The sequence below is a fragment of the Haliotis asinina genome, chromosome 13, assembly GCF_037392515.1.
Source record: "Haliotis asinina isolate JCU_RB_2024 chromosome 13, JCU_Hal_asi_v2, whole genome shotgun sequence".
NCBI lineage: Eukaryota > Metazoa > Mollusca > Gastropoda > Lepetellida > Haliotidae > Haliotis > Haliotis asinina.
The window spans coordinates 49,196,460-49,216,663 of record NC_090292.1 but is presented as its reverse complement, the minus strand read 5'-3'; the positions used below and the strand labels follow the sequence as shown (position 1 = coordinate 49,216,663).

The 20,204-nt window shown below is 39.2% G+C and overlaps 1 protein-coding gene across 2 annotated transcripts; it reads right to left on the bottom strand.

Annotated features, from left to right (window-relative positions):
- Window positions 1–13,494: 13,494 nt before the first annotated feature.
- On the bottom strand, window positions 13,495–19,602 carry LOC137259927 (uncharacterized). 2 transcript variants are annotated; one of them, XM_067797578.1, is made up of 3 exons: window positions 19,384–19,602; window positions 17,655–17,747; window positions 13,495–16,943 (listed from the first exon to the last, which is right to left on the bottom strand). In XM_067797578.1, the coding sequence occupies exons 1-3, from the start codon at window positions 19,451–19,453 to the stop codon at window positions 13,678–13,680; spliced, it is 3,429 nt and encodes a 1,142-aa protein (XP_067653679.1). In that variant the 5' UTR covers window positions 19,454–19,602; the 3' UTR covers window positions 13,495–13,677. The 2 variants fall into 2 exon arrangements, with proteins under 2 accessions (XP_067653679.1, XP_067653680.1); XM_067797579.1 differs by having other exon boundaries at window positions 17,655–17,744; window positions 19,384–19,468.
- Between the last annotated feature and the right edge of the window lie 602 nt (window positions 19,603–20,204).

Sequence of the window (20,204 nt, the reverse complement as noted above, 5' to 3'; positions counted from 1 at the left end):
CAGATTAAGCCAATACGTTTGTATGCGTCCGAGATATGGGGTTACCAAAAGTGGTTTGTAATTGAAGCAATTTCATATCTAGTTTTGCAAATTTGTTTTATGATTAAGTTACAAGAGCACTAATGTTGCTGCTTTATCAGAATGTGGTAGACATCATATTTATGGTGATTCTCTTTTGAGAGTTATTAAATATAGGCTTGAGTTGCTTGAAATGTCAGAGAACAGTGTTACATTATGTTGTATAACTTAGGCAATGTTGGACGTAAAACGTGGGTGTACCATGTTAGAAATAGTTTACTTACCTCTGGATTTGGTTTCGTTTGGGACAATCAAGGTGTTGGTTTTACAGATGCATAATTTTGAACTTAGGATAAAAAGTTATAATATATAGTTAATGATATCAGAAATCAACGAGTATTCTACTTTGTATTTGTATTCAAGAATTAAAACGTAGTTCTATTTAGGAAATTATCTGCCTTACATAAAATCTAAAGAGGCAAGACGTTGTACTACTTTATTAAGATTTGGTGAATTGCCTATTTATAAGAATTTTGGTAGACGTGATGGTATTCCGCGACAATATTGCTTGGTTTGGTTTGGTTGGTTGGTTGGTAGGAGATAGTAAGTCCTGCGTAGGAGGTACCAAACACTACGTAGGAGACAATGACACACAAAAAGGTTCCACCGTGGCCCTAATACGCTTCCGTAGTATACTAATTGAAAAGATAAAAGTTCCATATTTACTGATAAATTCATCATTCTTCGTGATTTAATAAGTAAACATGGAATATAATTTTATTTCATGCCTTATATAGGCTGGTCCCGTACACCCACTGTTTTTACTGACGGGATACGAACTGACAATGCACAGCTGCGCAACTGTCATACGAAGGGGAGATAATAAGTCCTGAGTAGGACGTAAGTAGACTTACTATCTCCTACGTAGAACTTACTATCTCCTACGTAGAACTTACTATCTCCTACGTAAGACGTAAGCAGACTTACTATCTCCTACGTAGGACCTACGTAGGACGTAGTATCTCCTACGTTAAATTAATACTAGGACTTAGTATCTCCTACTCACTCGGGACTCACGTAGGACTTGGTATCTCCTACGCAGGACGTAGTATCTCCTAGGAAGTAGGAAGTAGACTACGTAGGACATACATGTTTGCGTGACGTGGACCTTGATCTATTTGCAGTTATGGGTATACACACACGCACTCACGTACGCACACACACAGAGAGGAGGGGGAACAGTTTCTGATATGAAATTCGCGTTATGACATGTCCTCCGAAAGTTTTTCTTATCTTCATATGAGGCTAGATATATGGCTCGTTGCGGTTTGTGTTTTCGTAATCGTTTACAAGCTGACTTGACTCCAGTAGAAAATGGTTGTAATATTCAGTTAATCATATCAGAAAATGGTTGAGTGCGGCGTAAAGCAATACGCAATAAGATTATGACTAATGCGCAACGATCTCTGAAATATCATGTGCATAATAGAAAAATGCAACTGCGCGCAAATGAAAATTTGAAAGTAATATGCAACAAGCATACTATCCATCAAAAGTCTTGACTCACTTAAAGCACCTACTATGTGTTATACATGTATACATGTATACATGTATACATGGTTATACCGAAGATGAATTTCTCCACCATCTTGGGGGAAAAAACTGCAAACCTTATGCAGATTAACTGCACGAGGATGATTCATCAAATTGCTGAAAAGCATGTACAAATATTGTGCATGTGAACTGCTGCTTTTGGGTGTAAAGCTTTGATAAGAATTAGCCATTTTTCACCGAGTTTAATCATTTGATGAAAGCATGACAATAATCTTGTCAACGTTAAGAATTTGTTTTGTTATACATCAGTTCATGTGTAAACAGTACCTTTAAAGAGTATGGAAAATCTAGTTTAGCACAGTTGACTGAAATATGCGGCCACATTTACACTAGTGAGCCTAAACTTTTGATGGGTAGTATAGTTGAACACCGGAGTCTAATGGCGAAGGAAACAGTAGACTCGTAGAGTAAATGAAACACATGATAGTAGATTCCAATGGTAAACATAACACACAACTTTAGACTCTAAACGTACATGAAACACATGGCTGTAAACTCTAAAACAGTGACTGAAACAGTCAAAAGGGAAATGGTTTCCATGTCGGGGGGGAACTAAGTTGACCATTTCAGATTAACGTATATTAAAATATATCGAGCATCTCCAAAAGGGAAAGGAAAGGGGTAGACGCTATTAAAAATTAGCTAAAAAAAATCCCAAGCCTGGTTACAAAAATAAGCTATATGGCAAATATACTTACCGGCACCAAAATATATACCCAGGAGGAAGTTCGGTATACATACACCTAATCAAGTTCCCCAGGCTGACCTCTTGTTTTTTCCACACGACAGGGACAGAGGCAAAACCTATAAGTATGCCCTGACAGATGTAGACGTAGCCGAACCCTTGACCGCGGAGGATGCGATTCAAGTAGCCCCCGGAATCGAACGTACATACAAAAGCAGCCCGTTGACGTGGCCCTCGGAGCTGCGAGTCGACCTATTCAGGGAATTCAACTGCTAGCAAAACACAGTACCAAGATAAGGCGTGCCACTGCCCGAGAACATGAAGTCAAGCCATAGTCGAGAGATTTAATCGCTCCATAGCCGATATTCACACCAATATTCACGTGACTTAGCGGATCCTAATAACAGAAACACTGAATGTGTAGTTCCACTTCCACGGATGGTTGATTTTATGAATCACGTAACAAGAAGACTACTTAAAGGTCACATGCAACGTAAAACACAACTTTGCAGATTCTGGCACCTTTCGGTATGCACTTACCGAAACAAATCATAGAAAATGCTAATTCAACCCATAAAGTTGAAAAAAAGCGATGAAAAAAAAGCCCGCGAAATCGGAGTTCAAACGTTTCACTAAATTCGCCCCAGCGCTGGGGGAAAACTGGTTTCAATAGCTGTGCTGCGCTGCGTCCATAACGCATGAGCAGTGAATAGGTTCGCGGAGCTTGAAACAGTATGCATGCCCAGCGTCTGAGGTCGTGAGCAGTAGTCTAATCTTGGTTGTGTACACAAACAAGTAAATGATCTACTCGTTACGTATAAAAAAACTTGTTGATTGTGGTAAGCAGTCTCTGTCACAGAGAAAGCTGAGTGTCTGGTTTATTCACACCAGAATAACTGACGCCGTCGGTTCCAAATGCATTCCCGTGCTTCAAATACTCAGTAACACCCGGAAATTGGCCAACACATGATGTTTATCTCCTAAGTGCACATCCAGGTGCTATGACTGGGTTCGGTCTCCCGAGGGCTTCGTTTCGGGGGAAGTAAGCCCAAGTACAAAATATTGCACTTTTGAATCGAGGTTGTACTCTTATAATTTTGTTTATTTGTTTTTTTAAAAGCAGCAATGTATATTATATGTCATGAATAAGTGATAAATGTGTTTTAATTATGTTTGATTTTTTGGTTGCATGTGACCTTTAAGAGACCAGTCGAAGCAATCCGTATGAAATTCGTTGTATCAGAGGCATCCCGTCATAAAAAAAGAAAAAAACAATTCCAGATATTTATATCAACCGGGTGAATACGAGAGAGACACACGTAAACGTGCTAAATATCCTATATGGTGTATGAAAGCGATCGAGTGGGTAACAAAGACGGGGAACTTAACCTATACTTCTTGAAAAACGGATCACGCACAGGGGTAAAAAAATATATATATTATTTTCAACAAATGTTTAACTTCGCAAACGTAGTCATTTTTCTTCACATGAATAAGTTTAAATCGTAATTTATCCGGTTGTACATAATCGGTAATGACAGATATATTTAGTATGACCTTTACGGTGAAAGCAACAATAAACCTCAATATTGCCTTTTCTACCACAAAACAGTTTTCCCATAAGAACCCGTTTACAAATATACTGTGCTGATCTCATTTTTTGATATAATAATTTGTGTATTTAGCCTAATTGTTTAATAATTAAAACTGCCGCTGCTAAACCCAGAGCAACGGAGTCCAACTCACGATCTTTCTGACCCTCTGAAACAGTGTAATACTGAGAAATCGTTGGTGCATTTCCTAATGGTTCTAGTTTTTCACCTGTTAACATGTAGTATTCTTTCAAAGCTTCATCGACGTCCTTGAAAGTTCCAACAGAATGATTTTCGCCTTGGAGTAGATTATTGATAAAATCTATTGATGAAATATTTTCAGGTATAATACCTTGCTTTACCAGAACGTCCTTGGTGGCCATCGCCATACCAATGTGCGTAGTAGGCATGGCAATATCCTGCAGGTCGAAGTCGAGTTTTATAGTCGGTTGTTTTAATCATTTTAGTCAACCGAGTGTATCTTAATGCTAATCCGGAAACCACGAAGGCGTGTTATGCATTATTAACGAATGTTTTTCCCTCAGACATAATATATATTGATGGAAATATGATTTTAATTATAACATAATATGAAGGTCGATCTTCTCTGGGGGTGTTGGTGATGGCTGTGGTTGGGATTGTTTTGGTTTAAATAAGACAAATAATGAAACAACAGCATGGTCACCCACAATGTGTAATTATTTTTATGGTGCCTGGTTAAGGCGTTTTTTTTCTACCAGCATCAACTCTGTTTTGGTTGTTCTTCTTGGTGACAAGCATCGCTGGCTCCGGGTGGATATTTCCTCCTCTGGAATCCTGGTTATCTCTTCCTGGGCAGCATCCATCTTGAATAATAATATTATTATGGGTTTTTTTTATCAGATTTACAATGCTTTTCCGTAATCGGGGCTAGATAAATACCGTATTTGTGATATAAAGCACAACTGATATAGCTCAAGGCATTATCGATAAACGGGTCCTTCTCTAAGTCCTCCCACAAATAGAGTCGAGGTTCAGGTGGGATTGGTATAACATACGACGCTATACCGATGTTAATCTGGGTAATTGTAGAGCCTGTAACTTTTATCATCTCAGCCCCGAGTTGTGCCTCACACCTAGCGTATAATTTATTTAATTCCTTATCTGGCGTTTTCTGAATTTTGTCAGCAGTGATGTGATATCCTAAATATTGTTTTGCCTCACCACCCACGACTAGTGTTACCAGTCTGTCTCGCTGCCTGTTGTCCTTTTGTGCATCTGAAACTAAAATCTGTTCTAGTAATTCATCACATTCCACTTTATCATATAGTAATCTAGTTTGTTTGTTTGTTTGTTTTTTTAAAAAATATTATCCAATCCACACGAAATACAGAGAGATAAGGGTTAGGTTACACACGACTAGAACTGCAAAAACCGACATTTCTACTAAAAATTACTAAAACGTTACTAAAACGTTACTAAAATTTACGAAACTATTACTTGGTAATCCACTGGCTGGCCGGTTTTCAACACAAGCTTGGCATGTTTAGTTTCAGCGAGCTGTTTCTTCACCCGTTCCCGTTCTGGTTTACTCATCACATCGTTCTCTCTCAAACACTCCTCGAACAAATCCCTGTCCTTGCATTGAAACAATGCGACCCATCGCGTCTGCTCCCTCAAATCTTTTAAAGAACAACTAAACTCAGTGTTTTGGTACTCTTTTTACCACTGCATATGAAAGACTTCTGCCTAGTCATAAACGGAACACCATTTTTTAAAACACTTGTGGTTAATTAATATCAAGCACTCAGACGTTGCTAAGAAGTCGTCAGCTTCTCTCTCACCCGCAAACGAAACCGCAGACTGGGTTACGTAACCCTGTCGCCAGAGCCCTACTGTGACGTCATAGATGGAATGATTTTCAGTTAGTTGTATAGGAAATTCGTCATTTTGCTGATCTCTCGATGTCACCAAAGACATGCCGAATTGTTGTGTTGCCGTCAGTAGCTCCTTGGGGTCGGGTGATGGTGTCACTATGCACAGATTTCCACCGGATCCCATAGTTTGTGCTTAAATTGGTTGTCAGTGTTTGCGAAGCGAGCGTTGTGGAAGCCTGTGGTATATACTAAATCGGATGGTTCGCCCCCTACCACCCTTCCGGGATAGAAAATGGTGTTCAAGTTTCATCGAGTTTATAAAAGCACGACTGCTTACTACACATTGCTGACCAAAAGGAGTTTGCATGAATATAACGCTTTCTTCCTCGAAAACGAGGTTGTGGTCGAAGTGACAATAATATAGTAAGTAATATTATATTGACCCCTTATTTTGACCACCTCCAAGAGTGAAATTGTTATGTTATAAGCAATGTCATGTAAAATCCTATTGTCCATCAATAAAATACATGTTTTACTACCAGTGAAAAGTAATTTTGCTTTTGTAAGTCGGTGAAAACAACTTAAATAGCATTTCTAAGACAGGGCGCCGCCATTTTTGAAAATCGTGAAGTCAAATCCATTTGAATTAATGAGACTATGGGTTGTTTCATCAAGTTAGAAAATCAAAACTACTTTTCTGCTAGTAGTTAAATATGTATTTGAATCATTACCAAAAGGGGTTAGCATGACACAACCTGTAACATAACCTAAGTGTGGTCGGCATACCAAAACATAAGTCTCATTAACCTATTCAGACACTGACCTACTTTTCAGCCGATCCGAATTTTCTTGTGTGAAAGTGTAAATCGACACTTCAAACAATTCTAGTTAAACTGAATTTCAATTCCTTGTTTCATAAGAAAGTAATATTTATAAATGAATGGTAATTATAAACGTTAACAACACCGTCTTTCTATACTTTATGTCGAAGTTCAGGCAGCATATCTTAACTATGGAATCGCAGACTGCCCCTGTATGATGTGGTAGTAAAATGAGTCACAATGCATCTGGCTCACTAGTTAAACCTGTTATGTATTTTTGTGCTTATTCACCGTAGTCCTGTGACGCACTACGAGTTTGATGCAGTATCAGTTCCGTCAGAGACCGCCCAACGTTTCTAGCGACAGGGCCTCGTTTTGAGATTTCCCCGATTTCTAGGTTTCCATTTGTCAGAGCTCGCTTTACGACAGAGCACGCCGTACGACGTGTTTGCTAGGATTAGAAGGAGCTTAGTGTTGCAATATTCAAGTGCATAGACTTATCAAATCATACTGATTAATATTTATGCATCCAATTAACTGACATAGTTTAAAAATTCTGGACTGGTTATCGCATTAAGTTGTGCAATAGGGCGGAACCAAGTAAACAGGAAACGAGACTGTTCTCAAGTGAATGTTTTGACATGGTGGGAATGTATAACAGGAATGTAATATGCAGACATTTTATAGTTTGCGTAATATGAATCGTAATTCGCATGCACGCCATAGTGTATGTCGTCTGCATCATAACACTTCACGAAGAAAACAATGATTCTGTTGAAAGCTACGAAAACTTGATAAAAACAAAAATGCAAATATTAAAATTAAAGTTATAAGAGCAATGTCAGGCTATTACCTTGTTCGAGGAATGTATCCATCAATATCCACAAAAAACAAGTGATATATAATTCATCTGCAGATTTCCCAAGTGATGTGTATTTTAACAGTCTTATATATGAAAACGTGATGTATCGTTTCAGGTTTTTCACATTGCTGTATAGTTTCATTGGTCACCCAAAATAGCACACCTGGCAACTAATTGCATAATGTGCGTCATTCTTTTAACAAGGCTATTTAGTTAGCCAATCAATCAATGTATTGGTGGTTAATCCTTTGAAAGAAGGGCGTTGTTTTTACATAGACATAGACACGACAGAGTGTATTCAGTATAGATTAGTAAATATACATACATAAACACTCCCTTTCGACAATTCCCCTATTTAAATCCGCATAAAACTAATTAATCAACCAGCGTGTTATCTGTTAATCCTTTGATCGATTCAGAGACAAGAAATGCCAAATGGGGACCTTTGTCGTGTAATCTAAGTGGCGTTACCACTAATTATAACTGTTACAAATTCATTAACTGAGGATCAAGTGAATGATGACAAATAACGTACCAACCTAGCAACACCAACCTGGCAACACCAACCTAGCAACACCAACCTAGCAACACCAAGTGATTTTGACAGAATCGTCTATGAAAACAAGGGTTGTACCTCGAAAAGCAGGAGACAAAACTAAATGATGGTATTGTGAGAACATATAGCTTTCATTTTACACAACGGCTTACGCGATTTCAGGTTTGTACAAACCTGTAAACGAAATAGTTTAACCCCTGAAATGTAGATGAATACTGTACAGAGCTTCATTTCTATACCTACAATTACGTCGCGGAGACGCGCCGCTCTGATTGGTTTAAATTTCTTTTGCGGCTGAGAATTGTGCACTGTTGCCAAAAAGGTCGATTTAAGTTAATTAAAGATCGAAATGAGTAAGAATGAAGATTTAATGGATATCAACTTCTTTATTATGAGAACACGTTTCGGAGTTAATGCTTACTCCTTCATCAGGTGATTGAGAATGGGGTACAGAACTATATTTATATGTACAGGTAAACTATAACAGAGTAACAAGTGGAATGAGTTAACAAAAGCTGGAAGCCTGTATAAACAAGCACTGATAGGAAGCCGACAGTTATGATAACAATGATGGAAGCCAATGGTAAGATTATGATTACAAAGCACAGATAGGGGTTTAAGGACGATGTACATGATTAGGGATTAAGGAGGGAAGCCAATAGTGATGACATTCACATGACTGGATTAGGATAAGGTGTGATGATAAGGATGTACACGGGTGGATACTACAGCGTGTGTTCTCTCAACAACGAAATTTTCAAACCCTTTGGGGCTGAACATAAAATAAATGACTCATACGGGACAGTGGTGATGATTAACCACAGCGTAAACACACTGAGACTCAGTCGATGCCAGGGCTGCCATCACAGGAGATAAACTGTAATATTACCGTGACTGGTACGAAATTACAGAGCTAGTTCCGTACAGCGAGTTATGCGTGCATCTCGATCAGCTTGGCTTAACAGATAATGTACAAGGTGAACGTCCTTCCACGTTGTTGATTGCAGTCACGGTTAAAACAGAAAAATACAATGACGGACGCACTGAGTCATTTTAATCGCGACAGCAAAAAAAAATGATAAATGGTAATATTTCTGAATTAAAAATATCAATTTTAAATAAAAAAGTAATACTATAAAGATATCCGTTTTAGATACAAGAAACAATGCTGTAAATATAGGATACCTAAGCATAACACTACATATACAATAACGGCTAGTAATCATGGACCAGGAATGCGAATAAAAAGATGAATTAATGTAGGATTATCAGACCTAGGTGATACTAGGGGATTTGATGACTCAGGATACTGCCGATGTGACGTTAAATATTAACTCACTCACTCACTCGGTAATAGATGGTAAAATGTAATGCTATGCTTTTAAGCTTGCAAACAGCATTTCCAGACGCGTTGACGTTCCCGTCGTCGGTGGATCTGGTAGTACTTTAACCTAGATACATCATTATCTCTCAGCAACACACGATAGTTCTCCATGACGCGGACGAATGGAGAATATACCCATCGTTCAGTGGGACATTTAGAACACTTTGACAGAACGAACGTTGATCAAAGCAAACCGTACTATCTAATGGTGATTCACACACCAGTCTGCAAGGTGTCTCCATTATCGTGGAAGGCACTATATCTTTAACCAAGACTTTTCTATCCGAGACCATAAATTGTATGGAATGGAAGTTCACGCCTGAGAAATTATCAGAAAAACATTGGGAAACTATATTCTAACAATTATATAAACAATGGTAAGTCATCACTCCAAGGTACCACTCGGTGATCTAGGGGACACAAAGCGATTCAATTTACCTCCTATACCCTAAAGACAACGTATCTATATACGAACGAATGCCACTTGCAGATTTTAAAGAGCTTAATGGTTAATGAAAATAACACTAACCAACCCTTACATCTTTTTTAATCAAAATGATTTCGCTTCCAAAATTACTAAGAACGGGATCCTTAAAAGATAATACTATACAAGTATTACGAATGCCAGGTCACACTGGCAATATGTTATGTTTAGTCATGTTTCTTCAGATTCAAATTATGGTATGAAATCACAGACCACATTAATTATAGACGTATATCTCGCTGAGATTTCCGCGTCAAGAATTCTTTTTGATGGCCTTAGAATAATTTGGTTTAAAAGACACGCGAATAAACGTTGTCGAATCATAATAGGGCCAGGCTATAAACCATTAATAAGCCCCGATGGGTTCGTATTGTAGATATAAACACAGCTATTAATGTGTCACCCATTTACCTGTACGATAATCTAAACCTCATAAGCCTTAAATATATCAATGAAAAATTAAATGACAGATAATTAAAAAATAACATATAAAATATATTATAGACACACAGAATGGGGCCGTATCCAGCCAAAGATGAAGGAGAAAATATAAAGGGGGTGTAGAGTGGTTTGGACTTAAACAGATATGTGAAATAAAACGTCAGCTAGAACAAGATGGTGCCGATACCACCCTAATGACAACTAGCATGGGATTAGGAACAGTAGGAGTTGGGTTGTTGACAACAATCGTAGCCGCACCTGTGGTGTTAGATCTTGAATTAGCAGCTATAGTTACAAGAATTGCTGGGTCGGTGTTTAAATTTATATCCCACAAATTGAATCGTAAAGCAAAGAAACACGATGAAGTTAGAATTCTTGCTGAAGCAAAGTTAAACACGATAGAAGATCATATTTCCAGCGCACTCAATGATAATAAGATATCAGAAGTGAACTAGAAAACACAACAAAATGAAAGAAGAGATTCGATCAAAGTTTCATTTAAAAAAGTTCTGCGATCAGCGAGGACGAGAAAAAATGATCCTAGGTGAACTAGAAAATACAACAAAATGAAAGAATAGATTCGATCAAAGTTTCATTAAAAAAGTTCTGCTGTCAGCGAGGACGAGAAAAATACATAAAACAAGGGATACAACAAAGCCCAACAAATCTTTATTATGACATAGTAGAAGATACACGTTAAGCTGTTTCGCTAAAGTCAATGTTTTAAATTGACATGATTACAAATTTATGTCCTGTCTTATATAAACTGGTCCCATACCACAACAGTCTTCCTCTCACTAGTAAGACTGTTGGGTACTTTTTTACAGGGGAGATGAAAAGTAGTCGTGTTTTATAAATTAATATGAGTGAGGGAAGGATACTTTTTTATTTCATGGCTTATATAGACATCTCCTCTACTATACTGGTTTATACTACTAGTTCAGCAGTATTCCAGCTATATGGCAGCGGTCTGTATAGAATCGAGTCTGGATCAGATAGTCCAGTGATCAACAACATGAGCATCGATCTGCACAACTGGTAATTGATGACATGTGTCAACCAAATGAGCGAGCCTGACCACTGAAGGCCTCTTTTACCCTGGACCTTCACTGGTGCATAAATAAGAAACCATAACCCCCGGCTGGGGTGATCTTTGAAAGGATTAACGTATTTGGCTCACAACAGTTACTGGTAACCAGTTTGTGATATAACCACTAGCCCACTAGCCCGTGACTAGTAAAAATCCAGTCGGGCCAGTAAATATCCACAGTCGCTGGCCCAACTAGCTAGTAAAATTTCATAGGGGCATTGTGTTAATATATCATTCTCACCGAATGTTAGTACACTTTTAAATCATGGTCAAATACAAATGTTCATCACATTAGCCGCTTAATGATGAAACCATGTCTGCATTTAAATGTCAGACTACTGAATTATATTGTAGGTTAGCAACTTTCCAACATAGCTAGCCTGAATGGCTAGCAAAATGTAGAAACTATTTTTGCACACTGCTGGTAATAGTGATGGTCATCCAAGTATGTGAGTTAAAGTTCATGATCACAACGTGGTATTTCAGCCATATTAAACTATATATACATTTATAATGAATACCTACCTTGCATCTATATTTAAACATGGATTTCAAATTAGGACAGTAAAATGACGGATTGAATATTACTAGCACCTGAAGGTTGACCATGATCCTAGTATGGTGATCTACCTTGAGTTGTTGTTGATGTATAGCCCGTATTTTACTAAAACAATTTGGAGAATTTGATTTAATACAGTGATTATGATATACATATTTATGCACAGAAAGTGCACAATATATAAGTATAAACACTAAATACGGCATACTAATGCATTTTATCAAGTATAATGGGTTACCTTGGCCGTCACGCGTGTTAGAGCACAAGAATTAAGCTCCTTGAAATTCGGTATCACTGCAATGTAGAGTATTTTCAATAGATTCCCATGGTTTAAAGTTCCGTCCTGTAATAACCTGGCAGTTGCATTGATATTCAGTCCCATTATAATAAAACTTTGCTATGAATGGTCATATACTTGCAAGTCTCGGATATCTGTAACTTTATCAACTTGTTTTGATATAATTGATATCAGTAGACACTTGGGTGAGATTTTCTATATACTAAAGACAATGAGAGATAACTGAAGAAAAAATACCTAATAATAAATAAGACGAAAAAAGTGGGGTTTTAGAGAAGATTTCAATGAGTTCAAAGATTTTGCATTCTTGATGTCAGTGAGCAGATTGTTCCTGTGACTGGCTCCTGCGTGTTGGAATGATCTTATCCCATAGGATGACAGTCGAACTTTTGGCATGACAACTAGAGAGGTATCCATGTGTTAGTCCATGTAGTGGTTTGAAAGTGATACAAACCAACCTCATCACCTACCCTGGTCAGTATCCCATTCCTAGGTCCCATATGCCACCAGATCAGCAGACTGCTCACTTTAAAGGGAAAGGTCCCTCTTAGTCAATCCTAAACCTTAGTGGATATGTCTACGAGACAAAATCAACTGCGCCAGACACAATTAAAGAAGAGACGACCTCTGTAGAAAAATATTACACGGAATCTGCCTTTTAGGAACAACTCATAAAAATCCCGACCACATTATTTCCTGGTGACAAATCAAGATTCTAAACACCAACACCAACACCAACACCAACACCAACCACTGAAAAAAGAAGAAGCTTCAATTCAGTTGTCGGTTATATATTATATTACCTTGTTATCTTTGTTCTTTAATCCTATCCAATTGGGTTCTACTATGGTGTTTTTTGTCCACCAACACACCCCAAACCCGCTCTTAATACTCGTAATTATATCATATATTATATTATATCTTATATTATATTATATATTATATCATTATATTGTACACCTACATGCATTATTAGTTATCACATCATGTCGAGGGAAGTCAGTCCCGACTAAGTTTCAATTCAACCTTACAAGACGCGATAGTGCATGCATCTAGCCAAATCAAAAGAAAACAATACACATTGAATCGAGATGTTGTGGTAAAAACGTTTCCTTGCGGCCATGTTGACACCAGCTGAACGATTGACTATTCTTTGTACTGACTTATCATTCACCTGATGAAGGGGCAAGAATTGGCTCTGAAACGTCGTGAAAAGAATAAGAAGAAGTCGTTATCCATAAAACGTGTCATGTATTCATGCTCTGGAGGCCTATTGTACAAGATATTTGCAGCAGCCACCAGACAGAGACTTTGAAGATGACCTACCCAGGCCACAAAGGTAGGTTGCCATGATTCCCGTTTACAACACTGACAGAAACCCAAGCTGCTTCCTAAAAATCTGTCTGTGACATCTTGGTTACTGATGACTAAGCATGCATGTAAAAACATGAGTACAGCCTAACACACTTACTATGAAACACAATGTTTTCAGGGGATTGTTCATTATGTAATGCACAACTGCATTTGCAAACACAACTTTCAGTATTTGAAGTTTCAACCATCTCCCAAGGCTCAGTGGAGGGGAACTTTGTTCGAGTACCTTTCCTGTGTCTGTGTTACCGCAAACATATGCATAGTCGACTGCTCTGAAGGAATACCTATTTTGCATGTCCAAGATATTTCCAGCATACATTAGACAGACTACACTGGCGAGATTATTTTCCCAGGCGGCATAGTGTAAGGGTGTGTTGCCGTTCTCATCCTGAATATTTGCATCAGCTCCATGTGCCAGAAGGTCCTGCAGAACAATGAGGCTCCCCGTCGCACAAGCTAAATGTACTGGACTTCGACCTGAAATATCCTTGCTGTCGACCTCACAATGTTGCGTCAGGAGCAGCTTTACTGCATCCGTCTGATTGTTTCCCACAGCTACATGTAAAGGAGTTGACTGATCCTTGCAAGATCTTGAATTGATCAAACAATTGTTACAGTCTAGCAATACTTTCAAAACACCAGTGAGGCCATATGCAGCTGCAAGGTGCAGTGGAGCAAAACCATTGCTATCAAATGCATTGACATCGACTCCTCTTTGAACTAGTTCTTGAGCAATATCGGTTACACACACGTGTTTCAAACGGGCGATAACGGACTTCTGAAACGCAAAGGAAACGGATGGTAGATATTTTCCCACGGCCTCTACCAGTTCATTCAAGGTGTCTATGTCCACATATTCACAACAATAGTGTAGAAGATTTCCGTTTAGTTCCTCTCCTTGTTCTAGAATATTTACCATAACGTCCTTCTGACCTGTAATCACAGAGAGTATCAGAGGTGACACAGTAGTTTGTGGAAGAAACCTTTCCATCACTTTGCTAATTGGAAGGATACATAATATCATATTTCTTAACCATCCTTCCAAAAGTTGCGAGTGAAGACTTTTTAAAAGCTTTGGAAACGACAGTAAAGCCTTGTGATGTATATCTGCACCCCTCTCAAGTAGAAACAGGGAGGCATCTGAAGAAATGGCAGCAATAGCCAGCAGAAGTGAATTACATCCTAAACTGTCCACAGCATTTATATTGGCTCCATTTTCCACTAAGGTCTTCAGCACTTCTACATGGTTTCTTGAAGCTGTTAGCATAAGAGGCGTATATCCAATCTCGGTTCTAGCATCTACATCACAGCCTAATCTCAGGAGAAATTTGACAGCATCTATATGACCATTCTGACCAGCCACGTGTAGGCAAGTAACACCTTTCTTGTTAGATCTGTGCACACTACATCCTGCATTGTGTAACAATTCTACTATTTCCGTATGTCCACTTTCAGCAGCTTTAATGATTGCATGACTGCCACGTTTGTTTAGTGCATGGATGTCGCAACCTTTCTCCATCAGAATTTTAACAATCTCTGTTAAACCTGTGGAACAGGCACAGTGAAGGGCCGTCAAACCCATTGACTCTGCCTTGATAAAATCAGCTCCACTTTCTAGAAGCTTCTTTGATGCGTCAAGATGTCCACCAAGTAATGCTTTGTGTAGTGCTGTTTCCATCTTATGATTCCTCTGATCCACATCTTTAACTTGTGTTAACAACAGATTTATGAGATCAGAACTGCCTTGCTCCGCTGCTAAATGCAGAGCAGTGTCTCCTTGTTTGTTTGCAATGTCAATATTTTGACAAGAAAGGACAACCCTGCATACGTCGGTGTATCCATTCCTGGCAGCAGCTAAAAGAAATGTTTCGCCATCTTTATTTCTCATTTTGTCCAAATTGAAATTGTTTTGGATTGATGAAATAATATAACTGGCTCCACGACTGTTGCCAAACTCACAGCAACCAAACAAAGCATTTACCAAGTTCAGTTTAGTCATTGGGAACTTTCTCAAAAGCTCTTCTAAAAACACGTTTTTCTTGTTGCTTGATGCTAGATACAAGCAGGACTGGCCAGTGACGTCATGAAGCTGCTCTGGCAAATCCTTTGGAATATCAGAATGACTTAGCAATTTCACAACAAACTCTTTCCACTGCAGCAGGACATGTGAAAGAACATGTATCATGTTTCCATTACAAAGCTCCTTAGCAAATCTATCAACCACGATTGAGATGATGCTATATGTGACCTGGACATGGCGCTCGCTAGGTTCAAAACCGTGACGCAGAATGTCCTTTAACACGCTCAGATGGCAATGTTTAATTAACAACTCAGGGAAGTCACATCCGAGATTCACTGCTACACTCTGGAGCACAGATGGGTGGGAAAACTTGACCCTGTCTTCCTCTATTTGAAGGTATGGTCCCTTTAACACATCACATGTCTTCTGGAAGGTATGAACACCAAAGGTATCAATGACGTGATCAGGGATCAAATCCTTTCCAGCATCTTGTAGTTGTTCTGTGGTTTTGTAAAGTGGCATGTCCCCACCGTGTTTAAGCAGCAAACAGAAAAGGTGACGTTTTACCACATCCTCACACAACAGTTTGATTGTCTCCTTCAAGAAGACAAGTGGTTCTCTAAAAAACGTCTCTGGATCCTCTCGTGTGTCTTGCAAGGTAAACATCAGCTCAGCACAGTGTGGAAACCCGTGTGGTGTGGGTTCCGTGATTATTCTTTCAATGACATCTTGGGAAAGTTCTCTGCCATGTTCAGTCATCATGACATTGATGATTTGCAGCTTATCTTCAAGGTTTAGTTTAGCTTCAGCAGATGTACTGATATCCATGATATTGTCCTTCTTAAAGATATTGTTGATGAATTTTCCTAATTTGCGCTCTGCTTCTCTCCAAATATAGTCTCTGCTTATAATGATGTACTTCACATCAGTTTCCGGTTCTTTTCGGTCAAAGCTTTTAAGACTATGAGATCTTATGTCATCAAATACAGGAAGCCAGCATTTCAAATTATTTTCATCATATTCAAATGTCCCGAAAATATCATTCAACAAAACGATTGTCCGTTCAACCATCGATTGAGAAAAGTATTTCTGTGGTGTTTTGGGGGCAAATGTGCGCCATCGTCTTTTCAAGAAGTCGTTCATCACCAAATAACCCGTTGTAGTCTTTCCTTCACCGGGACTGCCTATGATGGTGGTAACAGGGTGTTTGACGACATGCCCCTTCACCACAGTGCATGCTGTAGTCCAAACTTTGTGTTGACTGTGCCTCTTAACTTCACTATCCGCATCTACAATAACACGAAGTGGGGTAAAATATGACGATGGAGTAATCAACAATACAATACAACAGTACAATTTTGAAACAAAAAGTCCTCTGCATGTCATACAGAATTTAGTAGGCCTTGATATTGATAGACCCAAGGCTAGAACAGGAGAATGTGTATGTATTTGTCATCGAAAAAATGTTTTGGTATCCCTCACGAAGGTATAGTATAAATAACCTTAAACATAGAAGTGTTCCGAAAATCAAGCAGTCTATGTTTGCAGGGGGGTTGGGGGCAGTGAGGTAGTTTAGTAGGTCACCACTGCGCAGATCCAGGTTCGATTGTCCAGAAGTACATTGTTACATTGTGTGAAGTCCATTCCCGGTATCTCCTGGGACATATATTTCCGAAAGGAGCGTAAAACCACACTGCCTCACTCACTCACTAGCACTCACTCTCTAGCACAGGAGTTTTGGTGACACAGACCTGTAATCAAGTTCATGTGGTTTCATTTCATCTGGTGTGAACGTTATCTGGATTCTCAAGGATAACATAAGGATATTTTTTTTTCTGCTTTGCACTATGACACTGCATGGTCAAAGTTGAGAACCAAAACCCTTATGTGCAACAGTTGTAGGGTATAATGTGTAAAACCCATTTCTGGATTCCCCATCGTGATATTGCTGAAATACTGAAAAACACTGTGTAACACCACACTGACACATTCATTCTTACCATTAGTAGGTGAAGCATATTTATTGATGACCTGGATACCACCAACACAAACGTTGCCCTCCTTCTCCTCATCAGCTCCCTTCTCTGGCACTGCTGGAACACAAACATAGACTTTAGCAAAATGTTCTCAGTGAGTAAGTAAATTGGAAAAAGCTTAAATGCATGGTTCCGAACAGTTAAAAGAGACAGATACAGTCAAATTTTATATTTTTGTCCAGTTTTACTATCAGTAACAAAAGCGTTTAAATCGTTGTTTGGGGACGAGGGCAGTGGGACAGTCATCATGGAAAGGTCCCCAAAACGGGCCGTTATTCAGAATGAACTAAATAACCATCCTGTCTTATTCCAGTAATGGGTCACCGGCCCATTAAACGAGTACAGAGCTTGATGAAACGCAATGGTGACACAGGTGTTGTACATAAATGCAAGTATATTAAGGACATTAATGCAACTCCTGAAAACATTAGTAAGCCATTGAATGTTGCACTCCTGAAAGCGTTAAGAGAGTGAATGTTGCACTTCTGAAAGCGTAACTAAGCCATTGAATGTTGCACTCCTGAAAGTGTTATTAAGACAGTGAACGTTGCACTACTTGCTGCTACGTTAGCATTAGTTCAACAACGAGGCCAAGTCAGCACATACAAGCATGTAAATGAGTTGTAAATTGCGTATTTATTTATTACAATATTAATTACAAACAGAACATTTTAGAGAGTGAGTTTAGTTTTATGCCGCACTCGGCAATATTCCAGCTATATGGCAGCGGTCTATAAATAATCGAGCCTGGATCAGACAATCCCGTACGGCGTAAAACTAAACTCTCACTCCCTATGATATAGGTCGGTTTCCCTTAATAGTTCACAGAAAAGGGACGCAGCAAAATCATCGTGCCGACCCGTAGATGCGTCCATGATATAGTGGAGACTTAACGTATACCCTGGATATATCGAGGATGGTCATGAGTAAACCAGCTGTTGCCAATACGACATCAGAGTAAAACTTCCTCATCACGTCTTGACTGACAACCCAAGTAGATATAACCAGTTGTTGGCTTCAGTTCATGAAGTTTATTTCTTTCGACCTGGGTGCCCCACTTCTTTGGCATTCGGTCCCGAGTATAATATTTGATAGTACGGATCAGCAGTGGAAATAACGGCTTGTCAAGAGCTGCTTTAGCTGCAGCATCGGTCATTATGTTACCTGCTATGCCGACGTCACCCCTGAAAACGTACTAACTACTGAACAGATCCAGATTTCACCGACATCTCTGCCTGCGGGTGTTCAAGTGAACTCTGGGTCCCTTTCTACAAGGCCATCACGCGACTACCATTGTGGTCTGGCATATACCCAACACTGATGGTGGCTCTGTAAAACAGGGCACTGGTGGACTTCCAGTGAATTCGTAGACCAGACTGGTTCGTAAACGTGGATATCCGGTGAATTCGTAGACGAATTGAGCGGTGTATTCGTAGACGTTAGTAGATGATGTTGGTAAATGTTATTATTAAATATGACATTAGTGTAAGCGGAATGTTTGAGTTTGGTGAAATGAAACAAAATATGAGGTAAGTATGATCGGTGTGCAAATAATAATAAGGCACTTGTCTTTTTATAGACTTATCCCAATCCTATTCAAGGGGGATATATGTATATATATGTCACCGACGGGCTACTTGAACTTGTGGGAGGAGTTGTGTCTCCCTCAAACTATGAGTATGACTGATCTTACCCCCGACTTGGTGTATCACCTGTTGTCCTCCAACAGAGATGTTGTGCCCCTGTACATTCATCTGTGACATAATCAATGTCGGTCCTTTACATATTCACTTGTTTCAGGCGACACGAGCATTTCTCTACCTATAATTGTTTGTTTGGAAAGGCCACTGTGTGTAATAAAAGACACACGTCAGATCTCGTGATCCAACGCTGCTTCAAACCAGTTCTGACTGGATAATAATAACTGACCTAAATATGACATTGCGTAATACGCAACTAGTCATTGATCAGTTATGCGTATGGGCTGCTTGCATACGCCAACTAGGGTACTCGCCATGTAAGTTATAACTGAATGACATACTGAATGGCTTTATTCAGCAGACTAACGATGTAGCCTTTTCATGAAGATATACGGCCACTCGTTTTCATTACGTTGTACCAGACACATAACTCGTGGAAGACAGGTTCCGGGGTAGAACAGGCCATCAGCAAACCATGCTTGGCATAAAAGGCGACTATGCTTGTCGAAAGAGGCGACTAACGGGATCAGGTGGTCAGGCTCGCTGACTTGGTTGACACGTCGTCGTTTCCCAATTGAGCAGATCGATGCTCGGGCTGTTGATCACTGGATTGTCTGGTCCAGACTCGATTATTTACAGACCGCGGTCATATAGCTGGAATATTGCTGAATGCCGCGTAAACCTAAACTCACTCACTCAAACTGCTGATATGCATGAAAAATTACACGTCTTAACCAAATTAAGGCATTTACCAAAAGAGTTGGCGGAAGGAATCATACTTCCTGCTCTTTGTGAGAATGTCCTATCAAAAACA